This window comes from Marmota marmota, unplaced genomic scaffold (assembly GCF_001458135.2).
Source record: "Marmota marmota marmota unplaced genomic scaffold, marMar, whole genome shotgun sequence".
Classification (NCBI taxonomy): domain Eukaryota; kingdom Metazoa; phylum Chordata; class Mammalia; order Rodentia; family Sciuridae; genus Marmota; species Marmota marmota.
The window spans coordinates 8,072,109-8,086,702 of NW_026000294.1; the positions used below are offsets into that span (position 1 = coordinate 8,072,109).

General features: G+C 38.3%; 1 protein-coding gene across 11 annotated transcripts in view; it reads left to right on the plus strand.

Annotated features, from left to right (window-relative positions):
• The window catches only part of Arhgef9 (Cdc42 guanine nucleotide exchange factor 9), a 374,830-nt gene that overhangs the window by 273,253 nt on the left and 86,983 nt on the right, over positions 1-14,594 (plus strand). For 9 of the 11 annotated variants that reach the window (XM_048797209.1, XM_048797207.1, XM_048797206.1 and 6 more), the window contains one exon: positions 5,589-5,768. The exons of 1 other annotated variant lie outside the window; for it this stretch is intronic. In XM_048797209.1, coding sequence (XP_048653166.1) covers positions 5,589-5,768 — 180 coding nt within the window. Of the gene's footprint in view, positions 1-5,257; positions 5,489-5,588; positions 5,769-14,594 lie in introns of all 11 variants that reach the window. One more of the 11 variants, XM_048797213.1, reaches the window with a different exon arrangement.

A 14,594-nucleotide genomic window follows, 5' to 3' on the forward strand; every position in this document is an offset into this window, starting at 1 on the left:
TCAAGCACCACATAAAATAAATAACAGCATAACTATAAGGTAACACTTTTTTTTAAAATGCCCCAGAGCCTGGTGTAGTGACATACGCCTGCAATCCCAGTTGCTCAGGATGCTGATGCAGAAGGCTCACAAGTTCAAAGGCAGCTTCAGCAAGTTAGCAATGCCCTAAGGTAACTTAGTGAGAACCTTATGTCAAAAATTGAAAAAAAAAAAAAAAAATAATAATAATAATAATAATAATAAACAGGGCAGAAGATGCGATTTGGTGGTTAAATTCCCCCGGGTTTAATTCCCAGTACCAGAAAAAAAAAAGGCCATGGAAATTGTTTTGTTAGAAGTCACAGAAGTGCTGCCCCATGCCCTAGAACTATTTGTGTACCTTGCTAGAGTAACTAAGAACCATCTCCTGGCTTAATGTTGAGGTTGCAGGATGGAGAATGGGGACAGTTGGGAATCAGGGCTTTTGGTGGGAGATGGACATAAGCCCGGTTGGGAATAGAAAATTAAACTTCTTGGTATAGCCATTCCCAATGGCCTTTCCTTGGCATTCGTTATATACCTCTGTACTATATGATAATGTTAATAAGCCTCTGCTGCTTGAAACTCCTACCTTTGGTTTTTGTGAGATTGCAGTCCTTGGTATCCTAATGGTATGCTGACAGCTCCATTTAAGTTTTATATTTTCCCTCCAGTTTTTCTGTTTCTCACCTCCCATTTTCACTATTTCTCTGGGTTTCTGGCCTTTCTTCTAGGGCAAAATTCCTTGGTTTCTTTTGGGCCACTGATTCCCAAAACTTTATATCTGTCTCCACTGATCTCTCTTGAGCTTCAAACCTACCTTCATGTCCTTCTGACCTCTTTTACTTAACACTTTAAAGAACAAATTTGCAATCTCTTCTTCAAAATCATCATTTTCTTCTAATATACCCTTGTGCTATTAATGGCCACAATTATGATTGATTCCCCCTCCTCATAACCTCCTCTGTCTTTAACCTCCTCCTTGTCTTCAAACTTGATTCAGTGCCCTTCACACATGAATATAGCCAACCTTTGAAGCTGTGCCTCTCTCTAATTTCCCTTCTCAAACCTACCTTCTCTAAACTCTACTGCTACTACACTATCAAGTACCCCATATTCTTCATCTCTGAAACTCGTGTAATGCCATTCTTCTACCTCAAACACACTACCATTCCCTTTATATCTTTCACAGTCCCATTTGATCTTTAAGTGTTATCTTAGAGGGCTTCCTTAGAGTGCTGGGGTTGTAGCTCAGTGGTAGAGCACTTGCCTAGCATGTGTGAGGGACTGGGTTAAATTCTTAGCACCACATATAAATAAATAAAATAAAGATCCATCTATACCTAAAAAAATTTTTAAAACATCTTTCTTAGAGCCCAATTGCTATGTGTGTTCCCTCTTTCCTCTGAAGTCATGTACTAGCCCAGCACATGCCAGATACTGTAGTAGGTGCTGTATACCCAGCATCTCGGCCCACTTTATCTATATCCCTGCCTGTGAGGCAAACATCGTTCCAATTTTTGAGATGAAGAAACTGAGGTGCAAGGTTGAAATGTTTGAAATTCTCATTCATTTTTGTATAATTGCACTCCTTGTTACATACTGACAGCTTCATTTTGGATTGTCCCTTTTACTCTTTTATTCCTCACCTCCTATTGTTATTGCTACGTTTTAAAGCAGAAAAGCCCAAAATTGAAGTTGGGTTCACTTACCCTTAACCATCTTTGCAGATAATTTAAATGGTGCCTAGCAGCACACAGTAGGAGCTCACTGGATAAATATGCAATGGGAAATGAATGAGCCAAGTGAAAATGTATGAAAATCTTGTAGTACGTTAAATTTCAGTTTGGTACATAAGAGGAACACTTGGAACCAATTTCCAGTCCAGATTTAATTTACTTTTTAAAAATAGTGCAGCCAGGTGTGGTGGCACATGCCTATAATCCCAGAGACTCTGGAGGCTGAGGCAGGAGGATTGTGGATTCGAAGCCAGCCTCAGCAAAAGTGAGGCACTAAGCAACTCAGTGAGACCCTGTCTCTAAATAAAATACAAAATAGGGCTGGGGATGTGGCTCAGTGGTCAAGTGCTCCTGAGTTCAATTCCCAGTACCCAAAACAAAACAAAACAAAAAAATAGTGCACAGGATTGGAGACAAGCATCCCCTTGCTGCTGGTGGTATTTGTGATGGAAGAGCACAGGAACCACATTGCGATGGATACCTTTATGTTGATATAACCAAATTACCTGACAACAAGTTAGAGGAGGAAGTTTGTTTTGGCTCATAGTTTCAGAGGTTCAGTCCATTGTTGATCAACTCCATTGCTCTGGGCCTGAGTTGAAGCAGAATACCATTGCAGAAGGGCATAGCAGAGGAATGTTGCTCAGCTCATGGCAGCTGGGAAGCATAAAAAGGGAGCTTTGAGCCAAAGAACCAAGATATAATCACCAAGGGCATGTCCCCAGTGACCCACTTCCTCCAGCCATGTCCCATCTGCCTACTGTTACCATCTAGTACAGTAGTCTTTTCAAATTATTAATCCATCAAATGGGTTAATCCACTGATTAGGTTATCAGCTCTCATAAACTAATAGTTTCACCTTTGAATATTGCTATATCATATAACCCATGAGCTTTTAAGGGGATAACTCACAACCAAACCATAACACCCATGCAGCTTCTAGCTTCTTGTGGATTAGTCCATCTCACAACTCTGGACACCCACCTGCCAGTTCTTGGTTTAGTGTTTTACAACTTTCCAGGCATTTATAGCTCATTTTATAGGTATAAAATCTGAGACCCAGACACTGCATAGTTTATAAGTTAAAAGCAGTGTCTCTAGAGTCAGACTATGCCTGCATTTGTTTTCTTTGCTATTAATGAGTTGTGTGAACTTGGGCAGATTAGTTAAGCTCTCTGAGACCTTCAGTTTTCTCATTTATAAGATAGGGAAAATATAGATTGTGTATTGCTTATCTAAAATGCTAGAGACCAGAAATATTTCGGATTTCAGAGTTTTTCAGATTTTGGAGTATTTGCATAGACAACCTTGTTGAGTATCCCTAATCCAAAAATACAAAATATAAAATTTAAGTTTTGGATTTTATAGTATTTCTGATTTTAACTTTGTGTATTAGGAATGTTAAACCTTTAATAGTGTTTCCTCAAAGGACTTCCTTGAGCCTGACCACTGGATCCTGGATTGGCCATGTCCAGGGTGTATCTGAGTCTTATGACCTGAGGGCCAAGGCATGTCAACTGGACTAAATTGGCAGGAGGTGAGGCAGTGTGATTCATATACTGCTGGTAGAAGCTATTATGGAGTCCCTAAATAGAAGATTGCAAAGTAAAGAGTATATGCAGTGAAATTAGCTATAACTGGACCTAGGGTATCTAAAACAGCATCACAAATAGTGTCTGGAGCAGAAAGTTCATATTTAATGCCAAGATATTTTGACACTTGACCAAAATCCCTGGATATAGCTTTAAACCATGAACCCAAATGCTCCTCTAAGTTAGGGCCATATGTGCTTGTTGAGCTTCAGCAACTTCCAGTTAGGATCTATTTTAGGTAGGAGGAAGGAAAGTTTTCCATTAAGATTTATTTTATTAAGGCCAACAACTAGAATTTCTCTTTTTCCACTGAGTGGAGAACAAGGAGAGATTGATTTTTTTTAGTGCAATTGGAAGAAAGCAAGTTCAACATAAAAATGAATCTATTCACACACAGGGACAACAGTGACTAAAGGTAGCCATCTAAAAATCCTTCTTCAAGGTTCTTTAAGCAAAGGAGTCATCTGTTTTATGGTATGATGCTTCAAGTTTTATACAATCAGTATAGCCAATAAGTAGACACTGGGAGCATAGTTTGGTATATGTAAGAGCACATGAGGTCGGAAAACCTGACTCTATAATTTATTTCTTATGTTATTGTCTAAAGGACCAATTCTCTTCTCTGAGCCTCAGGTTCTTCATCTTTACAATGTAGGTGATAGTGAAACCCAGCTTAGTACGGATCAAATGATGTAGTAGATGTGAAAATATTTTAAAGCAGTAAAGCACAAGGTAATTGAAGTATGATTTTAAAAAAAGTCCTGCTGGGAATTTCTTTTGCATCTATTCTGAGGAGGTTTACCTGTGCTTTACTGTCTGTGGAGGGCATGAAGTCTAGAATCCTGAGCAATGAAATATGCCTTAAGGCAGGGCTTGATGAACAGTAAACTTTAAGTCAAAAGGTAGGTTCTGTGTGTGTGTGTATGTGATGTGTTATAATACATTATATGGCTATACGGTTATATTTTGGGTAGTATATTGTATATCAGACCTGTGGGAGGGGATACATAGTCCACAGATAGTCTCTATTGTCTTTGAACTCTTTTATTTTTAGTGTTATGGAGCTGTCATGGTAGTCCTTCCTCAAAAAAAGCTGATGGAAAAGCTGACTTCTAAAGGACATGTTCAGTGATTCAATGCTGGGGAGAGTGCTCCAGTCTCTGCCTGACAGGCCATATGTTCTCTATTCTAGGATGTCATTCCCCAAATGCTGGGAAGACTGAAGGCCCATACAAGCTGAAACAGTTGGAGTGAAAAAGAGAACAAAATAGCAGTGGTCAGAATGGTAGCCGGGGGGAAGAAAACTATTACCCACCTCCATCCTTATCATTGTATTTAGTTAAGTGTCATGAATGTGCATGTATGTGTATTTTCATGTGGCAGTAGGATCAATGTTTTCCTGCTGTTGTGTTTTCTGCTGTCCATGAAACCTGATGACCTAGGTTAGAATCCATGCACAGCCTTTACCTTGCTGGATGATATTTACCTCAACCCTAAACTTCTTTGTTGCTCAGTTTTGCAATCTATTAGATGCAGAAGTTAACCCAGATCCCCACTGTATCTCACAGGGTGGTTGTAATAATCACTGACTGAATCTGAGCCAACATTTAATTTCTTGGGTACAAGACATCACGGAAAGCCATATTCTTTCATACCCATGACCTCTCTGGATGGTATCTTGTGTGGGTGAGGGCAGGAGGCTGTAGGACTGGGGTCCATTGTGTGTGAGGAATGTCATAGTCTGTTACCCCAGGGGGAGGGGCACAGTGAGGATTAATAATATACTACCAACTGTCAATTGGTCAGTTCCAAGGAGGAGGCGGAAAAGAGAAGGAACACACAGAATTGAAAGCAAATATGCTTAATCCTCATTTTAGCTATTAATATCAGCCTCTTTACCCATTCCAGACCCAGGGATGCTGGAAACACAAAGGATAGTTGAACTGGAGCTTGCTTTCTTTTCTGGGGGAAGTATTCTTGAGTAGAGATAAAAGCATGATACCCATATAGTTCACATTTACACACTGGATCATTCCATGTACTGGATAATCAAGAGTTGACAGCATTGTCTGTCTTGGAGCCCCGCAAAGCTTACACTCTAGTGCTGTTCCCCTTACCCTATCCCTCATCGCTAAGTATGTAAGTTTTCCTATAAGTAGTAGAGTTTTGTGGGTGGGGGGAGGGCCAATCAAGGTAGGCAGCTGCATGGACTGAACACATTCTCATTTTGTCTCCTAAGCTGATCACTGGAGATTCCATCGTTAGTGCTGAGGCAGTATGGGATCACGTCACCATGGCCAACCGGGAGTTGGCATTTAAGGCTGGCGACGTCATCAAAGTCTTGGATGCTTCCAACAAGGATTGGTGGTGGGGCCAGATCGACGATGAGGAGGGATGGTTTCCTGCCAGCTTTGTGAGGGTGAGTGTCAGCCTTCACTCTCCTCTCCTTTCTCCTTGGCTACCTATCCCTGGCTTCTCCTTCACTAGCCCCTGTTCTGCTCCCCTTGGTGACTTTTCTCATATTCTCTTTTCTTTTTTTCTTTTTTTTTTTTTTTTGTCCCTATCTTGGACCTGGGTTAATCTTCTTTAATCTTTGTTTTTCTAATTTTTAGATATTTTCTTTGTCTCTTGTTTATATGAACAACCCTTACTCCCCTCCCCACACATGTTTACAAATCACTTCCCACATCTGGGGTTGGCCTGGATGATTTTGAAGACCCTTTTAACCCTAAATTTCTGTGAACTTTCACCTTTCTTATCTCTATTCTTTTTCTGCTTTCTTCTCTGTGTCCTTTCTTTTTTATAGTCCTTTCCCATCTCCTCTTTTTCTCTCTCTGTCTCTGTCTCTGTCTCTCTTTATTTATTTATTTCTGGTACCAGGGATTGAACTCAGGGGCACTCAACCACTGAGCCACATCTCCAACCCTATTTTGTATTTTTTTTTAGAGCCAGAGTCTCACTGAGTTGCTTAGTGCCTCGCCTTAGCTGAGGCTGGCTTTGAACTCGTGATCCTCCTGTCTCAGCCTCCTGGACCTCTGGGATTCCGGGCATGCGCCATCGAGCCTGGCTCCTTTCCTCTCTTCTATTTTCTTTTCTTCTATTTCTCTTCACATCTGTTCCCTTCCTCTACTTTCTCTATGCTTCCCTTGCCTTGTTTCTCTCATCCAGGGAAGTATGAACACCTCTGCATATTATCAGAGGATATCTTCAGTGGTTTGTGTAAAAATATGTAATCTCCTCTCCCAGGATCTAGACTTTATGGATTGCAGATCTTACTTTTTGCAAGGAAGTCAAATATCTAGGATCTAAGATGTGCTGGGCCTGGAAGCAGGCATCCTACAGGTGCTTACAAGGCCTTGGCCTCTGACATTGTGCCATGAAGAACCTGGCCACAAATAGTCACTGTTGGAATGAAGCTTCCATCAGTTTCCACTTCCTCTGGGTCACAAATTCGCAGAATACTGTGAAGGGAGAACTGACCATGTACCCCAGTTCCTGGCCTTCCTTGAGGTCATGAGCTGGAATTTGTTTTTCCTCATCTACAAAATGGTGTTAACAATTCTTTAGTGCCAGAGGATGTCATAGTGAATGAGATAGAACATGAAAATTGTTTCATGGAAAGACAAATAGCAAAGGGATATGAAGGTATATTATGACCATCCATATTACAGCCTATCATTTTTTTGTTGTTTTCTCCTATAAGATATGGATAAGTCTTCCAGACCCCAAATGAAAGGTTAGAGGGGCTTTAGTTCTTAGAGACTGATTGGTCTCAAGTTTGACATTATAACAGTGTGATATGAAGGAAGGAGCAAGGCCTTTGGATCAGATAAACTGAGATACAGCTTTAATACTTCCTAACACTATGACTCTTGACAAAATTTTTAACTTTCCTAAATTTTTATTTCCTCATTTGAAAAAATAAGGATAGCACACTTTTCTTATTAGGATTTAATGAGGTTAAATATGCAAGTGAGATATCTAGCACAGTGTTGACATGTTAGATACTTGGCATATGATAACTTATCATCATCATCATCATCATATCATCTTAGTAGGTCTAAGAAGTGCCATGCTTCAAGGCTGGCTCTAGGGATTGAGAGAGACCTCCTTCCTTGAAGGAATGTAAACTGTGATGATTTAGGTGAAGACACTGCCCAGAAGCAGGGAAGCAGACAAAATGAAGTTGCATCCCCTTCTGCCATGAAGTCTCCTAATAAAATATCCAATCCTTTCTTCTCTGCTAACGTGGCATTTTCCTTCAGCATCTTAAAATGCCATCTGTGTCCCAGCTTACCTTTGCTAGTTAATTAATCAATTCTGGGGATAGTCAGAAAGATCATATCAGTAACCTAGCCTTCAGGACAGTTTGTGTCTCTTGTGCTGACAGTCCTCTCTGTTTAAAAGAAGGATTAAACCACACCCAAACCCGAATGCATTTTACTTTGAGGAAAACATCACTTTTATAATAAATTGTAAATCAAGGGATGAGGGGAATGACTGAGCACACCAGGATGGCTCTGGAAGGCAGAGGACAGTTAGGCTTCTGCATATCAGTGAACAATTATTGATAGTCCTAAGTCCAAGGCCATGGGATTGTTCCTCCAGACATACTTTCCTAGCAGCCACTTGGTACACAATATAGCATCTAATCCAGTGGTTCTCAACTCTGTCTAAAAACAAAATAGCAATAAATAAATAAATTAATAAACCTACAAATAAACAAGCAAAGAAAGAAACCACTAAAAGCCAGAATACAAGCTAGTCCTATAAGAATCTTCAAAGTTGAAACCCAGAAATTAGACTTTAAAAAGCTTCCAGATGTCTTTTACTGTGCATAAAGAATTAAGAGGCATTGATCATTATATTTCTATAAGAGAATATTATATGTAATAAGAGCCACAAATGCAAGCTACAAGCATATTTTAAATTTTTCTGGTAATCACATTAAAAAATTAAAAATGCTAAAAGTGAAGTTGATTTTCATATATATTTACCTTAATCCATTATATTCAAAATATTATATGATATATTTCCACTATAAATTCATTAATGATAAATTACTAAATTTTTGGAATATGGTATGTATTTTATACTTATAACACATCTCAATTCACACTAGCAACATTTCAGGTGCTCAGTAACCATATGTGGCTAGTTGCTATATCAAGAGCACAATTCCAAGTCTATAATGAATACTGTTTATAGACCTGGAGTATTAATGATATAACCTAAATCATAATTCAGAGGTCTATATCAGTGTTATTGATAAACTAAAATATTATTCCATGTTGCCTCAGATTATATTCATAGCATTTATTTTATCATCATGAAACTTTTTGCTTGATTTAAGCAGTCAAACAGCCTTCAGATTGCTAAGAGTACCATGGAACCTGAGAGGCCAGCTGTTATGGTGTCACCATAAAAGAAATGGTATTGGCTGTTGCATTAATGAAATGAGTATTGATTCCAAGGTAGACCTTCCAATGCTCATGAACAAGTATTTATCTTTAGGTTTACATTTAAAGTAATATTGTATAATACCCAAAGGATTGTATGTTGAAGGTTATAAAATCACTTTTCCATTAAATCTCTAAAAATAGAATTATTATCTTCATTCTTTTACATTGTTTTTGGTTGAGGGTAGAATACTCTTGTGAAAACAGAGCTACCTAGATTAGGAAATGGCAGACCTGAGATTGAGTCATGATTCTATCATTCATTTTGTAAATGATCAAAGGCTGTATTTTCTGCTTCATCTCTGAAGCACTGTAGAATCTATTCAAATTCTGACATGTCTTGGTAAGACATAGATATGGGTCACATTAAACTGTTCAATCAGTGCTCATACAGTTGATAGGTGAATGGGTGATTTCCCAGAGTGCTGTACCTTCACATTGTAGGATAGTTGTCTGATTTGTCCAGATTCATCCTGAGCTGAGATTTAGTAGCATCTTTGGTTATGTAGAATATAATGGGAAAGCATAGTAACAAGAGAAAGTCTTCTCCTAACCCTATACCAAATGGATACTTTGTATTCTATTGGGCCAAATTGATGATTGATATACTGGAACGTCTCCATTCCCTACCTGGAATTCTCATTTCTATGTAAACATTCTAGCCCCAGGATGGTAATCAAAAGTGCTTTAGTGAGGTTCTGCCTGAGCTAGCCCTATCTGTTGTTGTTCACGTTAAAACAAGATGTAGAATCTGAGAAACCCAGTTTCTTGCATAAGTTCTGCATTAGATACACAGCTTCTGTAGCATCTTATGCATCTTCAAAGCTCAGCTTTCCTCCTTGTAAAATGGAAATAACTGGTCTTGTGTAAATTCTTTGTAACCTGTGATAGTAGATACATTTAAATAGGAATTGTGATAACATTTTGACTCCTATACAAGAAGTTACCAGGTATGTGTCTTTTTTTTATGTGAACATACTTTTTTTTAGTTTTATTGATTTTATTTTTTTAAAATACAAGACAGCGGAATGCAATATAGTTCTTATTACACATATAGAGCATAATTTTTCATATCTGTGTATAGAGTATGTTCACGCCAATTCATGCCTTTAAACATGTAAACTTTTTTGCATTACAATTCTTATTACATATATATACACCACAAATTTTCATATCTGTTTATATATAAAGTATGTTGACACCCAATTTGAGTCTTCATACATGTACTTTGGATAATGATGTCCATCACATTCCATCATCTTCTACCTAGTAAAATCCGCCTCCCTTGTGTAGAATTTCATATGTGTATATGTGTGTATTCTCAGGTTCCTTTCCTTCTCTATTCTGGATGTGGCTTTATAAGAGCAATGCAGGAGTGGATATACCTTCCTAGCATTTTGTCAGATTAATGAATTAGAGGTTGGTGAATATAAATCCCCATCTCTAGCTGCTGTCATCTTTAATTGCTTTCCTGGGTTGGTTTCTCCTGCCCCAAGGAACTAAGACCAGTCTGCTGGGATGGTTGTGTCTCTAAATAGCAAATCTCATCCTCATAGTAGGCTTCCTTTTGTGAATAGGACCCCAACTCCAAGTCATTCTGGCTCTTCTCCTTTGTAACTGTGCGCAAAAAGAGCCTTTGGTCTTGCTTTGGGCCATGGCCTGGGTAGAGCTTGCTGCCTTCTTGAGGGCAGATATGTATAGGACACACAACAGATCGGAGGTGAGGCCTTGTGTGACAAGGCATGGGTTTGGTCAGAAAGTAAAGATCCTGTCCAGATGCTTTCAGGAGGGGATATTTATTTTCCTTTTATAACAAAAGAAGAAAAAAATTCTAGATTTCTTTGGTTTCTGGCTTGCTTAGAAGTAGGGACATGAAAGGATGGCCTAAGCATTTTATTACTTTTCATTCCTTGCCTTTGTATAGATAGACCAGATGACACAGAAACTCAACCCCTCCTGTTCACAGGGAAGATCACTGTTTAGAGTGTTTATTTTATTTTATTTTATAATGTCTCTTTTTGCAGCCAAGAAGAGCCTTGAGAAACACTTAACATTTGAAGACTTACCTTTCATTCAAGAGTAATAGCATCAGTGTTTTTTCTATCTTGGGAGGAAGTTAGATATGCAAGCCCTTGTTTATCTACTCAAGGTTCAAGTGGTCATAAGCCAGTAGCCTTAACCATCTTTGTAGAAAGTGCTGCTATTAATCCTAGAGGTCACATATTATAGGCTCTGTGATTTAAGTCTGATAATAGCAGGGAGTATCTTTCTTCCTGGATTACAGATATTTCTCTCTCCTATACTAGAATTTCAAATAGCATTGTTAGCACTTATTTGCATTTGTATGATCCATCTTAATAGTTTGTCATTGTGCACATGCTTTGGATTGAATTATCCAGTACATCATGTAGCTAATTGGAGGTAATATTTCAAAAAACACAAGGCCCTCTCCAGCTCAGATAAAATCTTAAATTAGCTTTTTCATGACCCAGCTGACTCCTTCAAATTCAGATACAATGGGTCATCCTATGGACTTCTTGTAGAAGCCTCAAATTGAAAGCCACCTTGAGAGTCACATAGATTATCCTGAAATGTCCAATCAAGATCATTTCTAAATCACTCTGACTTTTGAGAAGGCCAGCATCTGGTAGCAGAGCCCAAACTACTTCCTTGTTTCCAGCTGCTAGTCTTAATACTATATTTTAAGCCAGTTTCCTGAAACATATGGCTTTTGTGCTAGGAAGATGATGTTTAAGAGCTGGCAACATTAGAAGATACTCTAAATTATTCTCTGATTCACTAACTTTAATTTCTGTTTTCTCACATAAGACTCTAGATACCCATGTCTGTGTTTGGAGAGAGATCAAAGTATTTAGAAGGAAGTTAGGGATGGGTGTTATGTAACAGAACATCTAAGATGGCATCATGCCAAGCCCCTTCTCCTTGATCCCGCTATATAGCGATCCTGGAGAAGACAAAACAGGTGATTTCCTTAAAGGTAAAAGTAAGGCATTTCTAAACTCTTAAATAGCTAGTTCTGTTTCACTTTTATTTTTCTCCTCTGCTGGAAAAGGGAAGAAGAAAGAAGAAAGAGGAGGAGGAGGTGGCAAAGGTGGCAGCTATGTTAGGAAAAATCCATTTGGGGTAGTTGAGGCCTGAAATTTCTTGTTAATAAAATCATTGAAGACATTTAAAGGATCTAGGTTTCCTATCTTCATGTCCCTCTTTCCCTTCTAGCATCACTATGCCCTCCCCTTACCTTTGTTTATTACTTGACATATCATATCTTATGGAATCCTTTCATTATGACCCTTCCTATCCCAATTACAGATAATAAGTGAGGGAAGTGTTATTCCAAGATGGGATATGACCCACCTGTAGGTGGTTAGATTTGAAGAGCAGTTCCAATCTCAAATTGGTTCAGTGTTGTTTGTGGGAGATCTTAAAAGTTATCTAATTTTGTCCTCTTGCTGATATTTGAACACATCTTAAAATAGTCTTGCTTCCTAAGTGGTTACTCAGTCTCTGCTATTACATGTCTACTGACAGGTAGCTCCCTACCTCTTTATTTCACTGGTTATGGTTCAGGAATAGGTTTGACAGACGTTGTTTTTATGTTAAACTGGAATCTGTCTTTTTGGATCTTATACTCATGAGAAGCTGTTGCAGATTGAATGATTCATCCAAATGATGAGTAAGAGTCCAGAAGCCTGGAGGACAGGAGAGGCTTGGCAGATCTAATTTCAGACTTTGGACCTCTGAAGGGCTGCCGACAGAGTAGGGAGTAAGTACATTCCCAAGAGGCTGGATGGAGTGATCGAGGGGAAAGACGTATACTCTTCCATTAACATTAGTGTTTTCTGTGAATACCATTAGTATTATTGATTGTTTCCTATATGTCATACACCACTGTCAGCATTTTTTGCATAACTCTGTGTAGTTCTCACAACAATTTAATAGGGTAGGTACTAATATATCATCAAATAACAGAAATAAGACCAGCAAAGCACTCATATGAGGACACAGGCTACATGGAATATAGGGTATACCGATACTGCCAGGTTTCGAGATTAATAGGAATGGTGCTGCAACTAATGAGTCTACTGAACATGTACTTGGACATTTTGCTTTCTTGGTTTCTCTGATCTCTATCAAGAGTCATAATATTGTTAGTGGAGTAGCACCTCAGCATTTAGCTTTCATTTATGAACAAATAAATGATGGAGCATTGTGCTATGCATCAGTTGCCAAGAATGGATTGGAAAACATCGTTTGTAAGATACATTTGGGAAAAGAGCAATAATATTAGACTTGTAAATTGGCCCCATTGGTCTAGCTTGTTACTTGTTTGAAAATCTTATTGAGGTAGTGAGGTTGACATTGCTGCTCAGTGGAGCTTGGGCCTGAAGGCCATGTGTGGAGCAGACTCATTCCCATATTCAGTTATATATTAGGTAAGTATAGGTTACTCATTTTTATTTGTTCTTTTAGATACATATGACAGTACAGTACAGTGCGTTTTGACATACGTACATGGAGTATAACAATCTAATTATGATCACATTGTGTGGTTGTATATGATATGGAGTTTTACTGGTGGTATATTTTTATTTGAACATAGGAAAGTTATGTATAATTTGTGCTACTGTCGTTCCTATTCACATCCTCACCTCCTTCGCTTCAATCCCCTTTGTCTAATCTATTGAGCTTCTATTCTTCTGGCTTTGTTTTGTGTTAGCATATGCATATCAGAGATAATATTTGAATTGTATTTTGGGGGATTGGCTTGTTTGACTTGGCATGATAGTAACCAGAATCATCCATTTACTGACAAAAATCATAAAGTCATTCTTTACATGGCTGAGTAATATTCCATTGTGTATATATACCACATTTTCTTTATCCATTCATCTGTTGAAGGGCATCTAGGGTGGTTTCATAGCTTACCTATTACAAATTGAGCCACTGTAAACATTGATGTGGCTACATCACTGTAGTATATGCTGATTTTAAATCCTTTGGGTATAAACTGAGGTGTGGGATAACTGGGCTAAACAGTGGTTCCATTCCAAGTTTTCTGAGGAATCTCCATAGTGCTTTCCATAATGGTTGCACCAAATTGCAGTCCCACCAACAGTGTATGAGTGTACCTTTTTCTCCACATCCTTGCCAAGAGTTATTGTTGCTTGTATTATTGATAATTGCCATTTTGACTAGAGTGAGATGGAATCTCAGTGTAGTTTTAATTTATATTTCTTTAATTGCTAGAGATGTTGAGCATTTTTTCACATATTTGTTGACCATTGGTATTTCTTCTTCTGTGAAGTGCCTATTCAGTTCCTTTGCCCATTTATTGATTGGGTTATTTGGGGTTTTGGTGTTAAGTTTTTTTTTTAATTGTTGTTTTGAGTTCTTTATATATCCTGGACATTAACACTTTATCTGAGGTGCAGGTGGCAACATTTGTCTTCCATTCTTTAGGCTCTCTCTTCATGTTCTTGATTGTTTCATTTTTTGTGAAGAAGCTTTTTAGTTTGATACCATCCCATTTATTGATTCTTGATTTTAATTTGTGCTTTAGGAGTTCTTGTAGTATTGGGCTTACATTTTCTTCTAATAGGTGCAGGGTCTCTGGTCTAATGCCTACTCTTAAGGGAACATTTGATACTGTTTTTACTTATAGGAAAAAAAACAGTATTAGCTCTGTAGTTAAATTTGAGTTGTGTAAGTCCCAGCAGTTCAGCTTTTCATGTGGGTTTGGTGGGGGAGCACATGGAGTCAGTTAG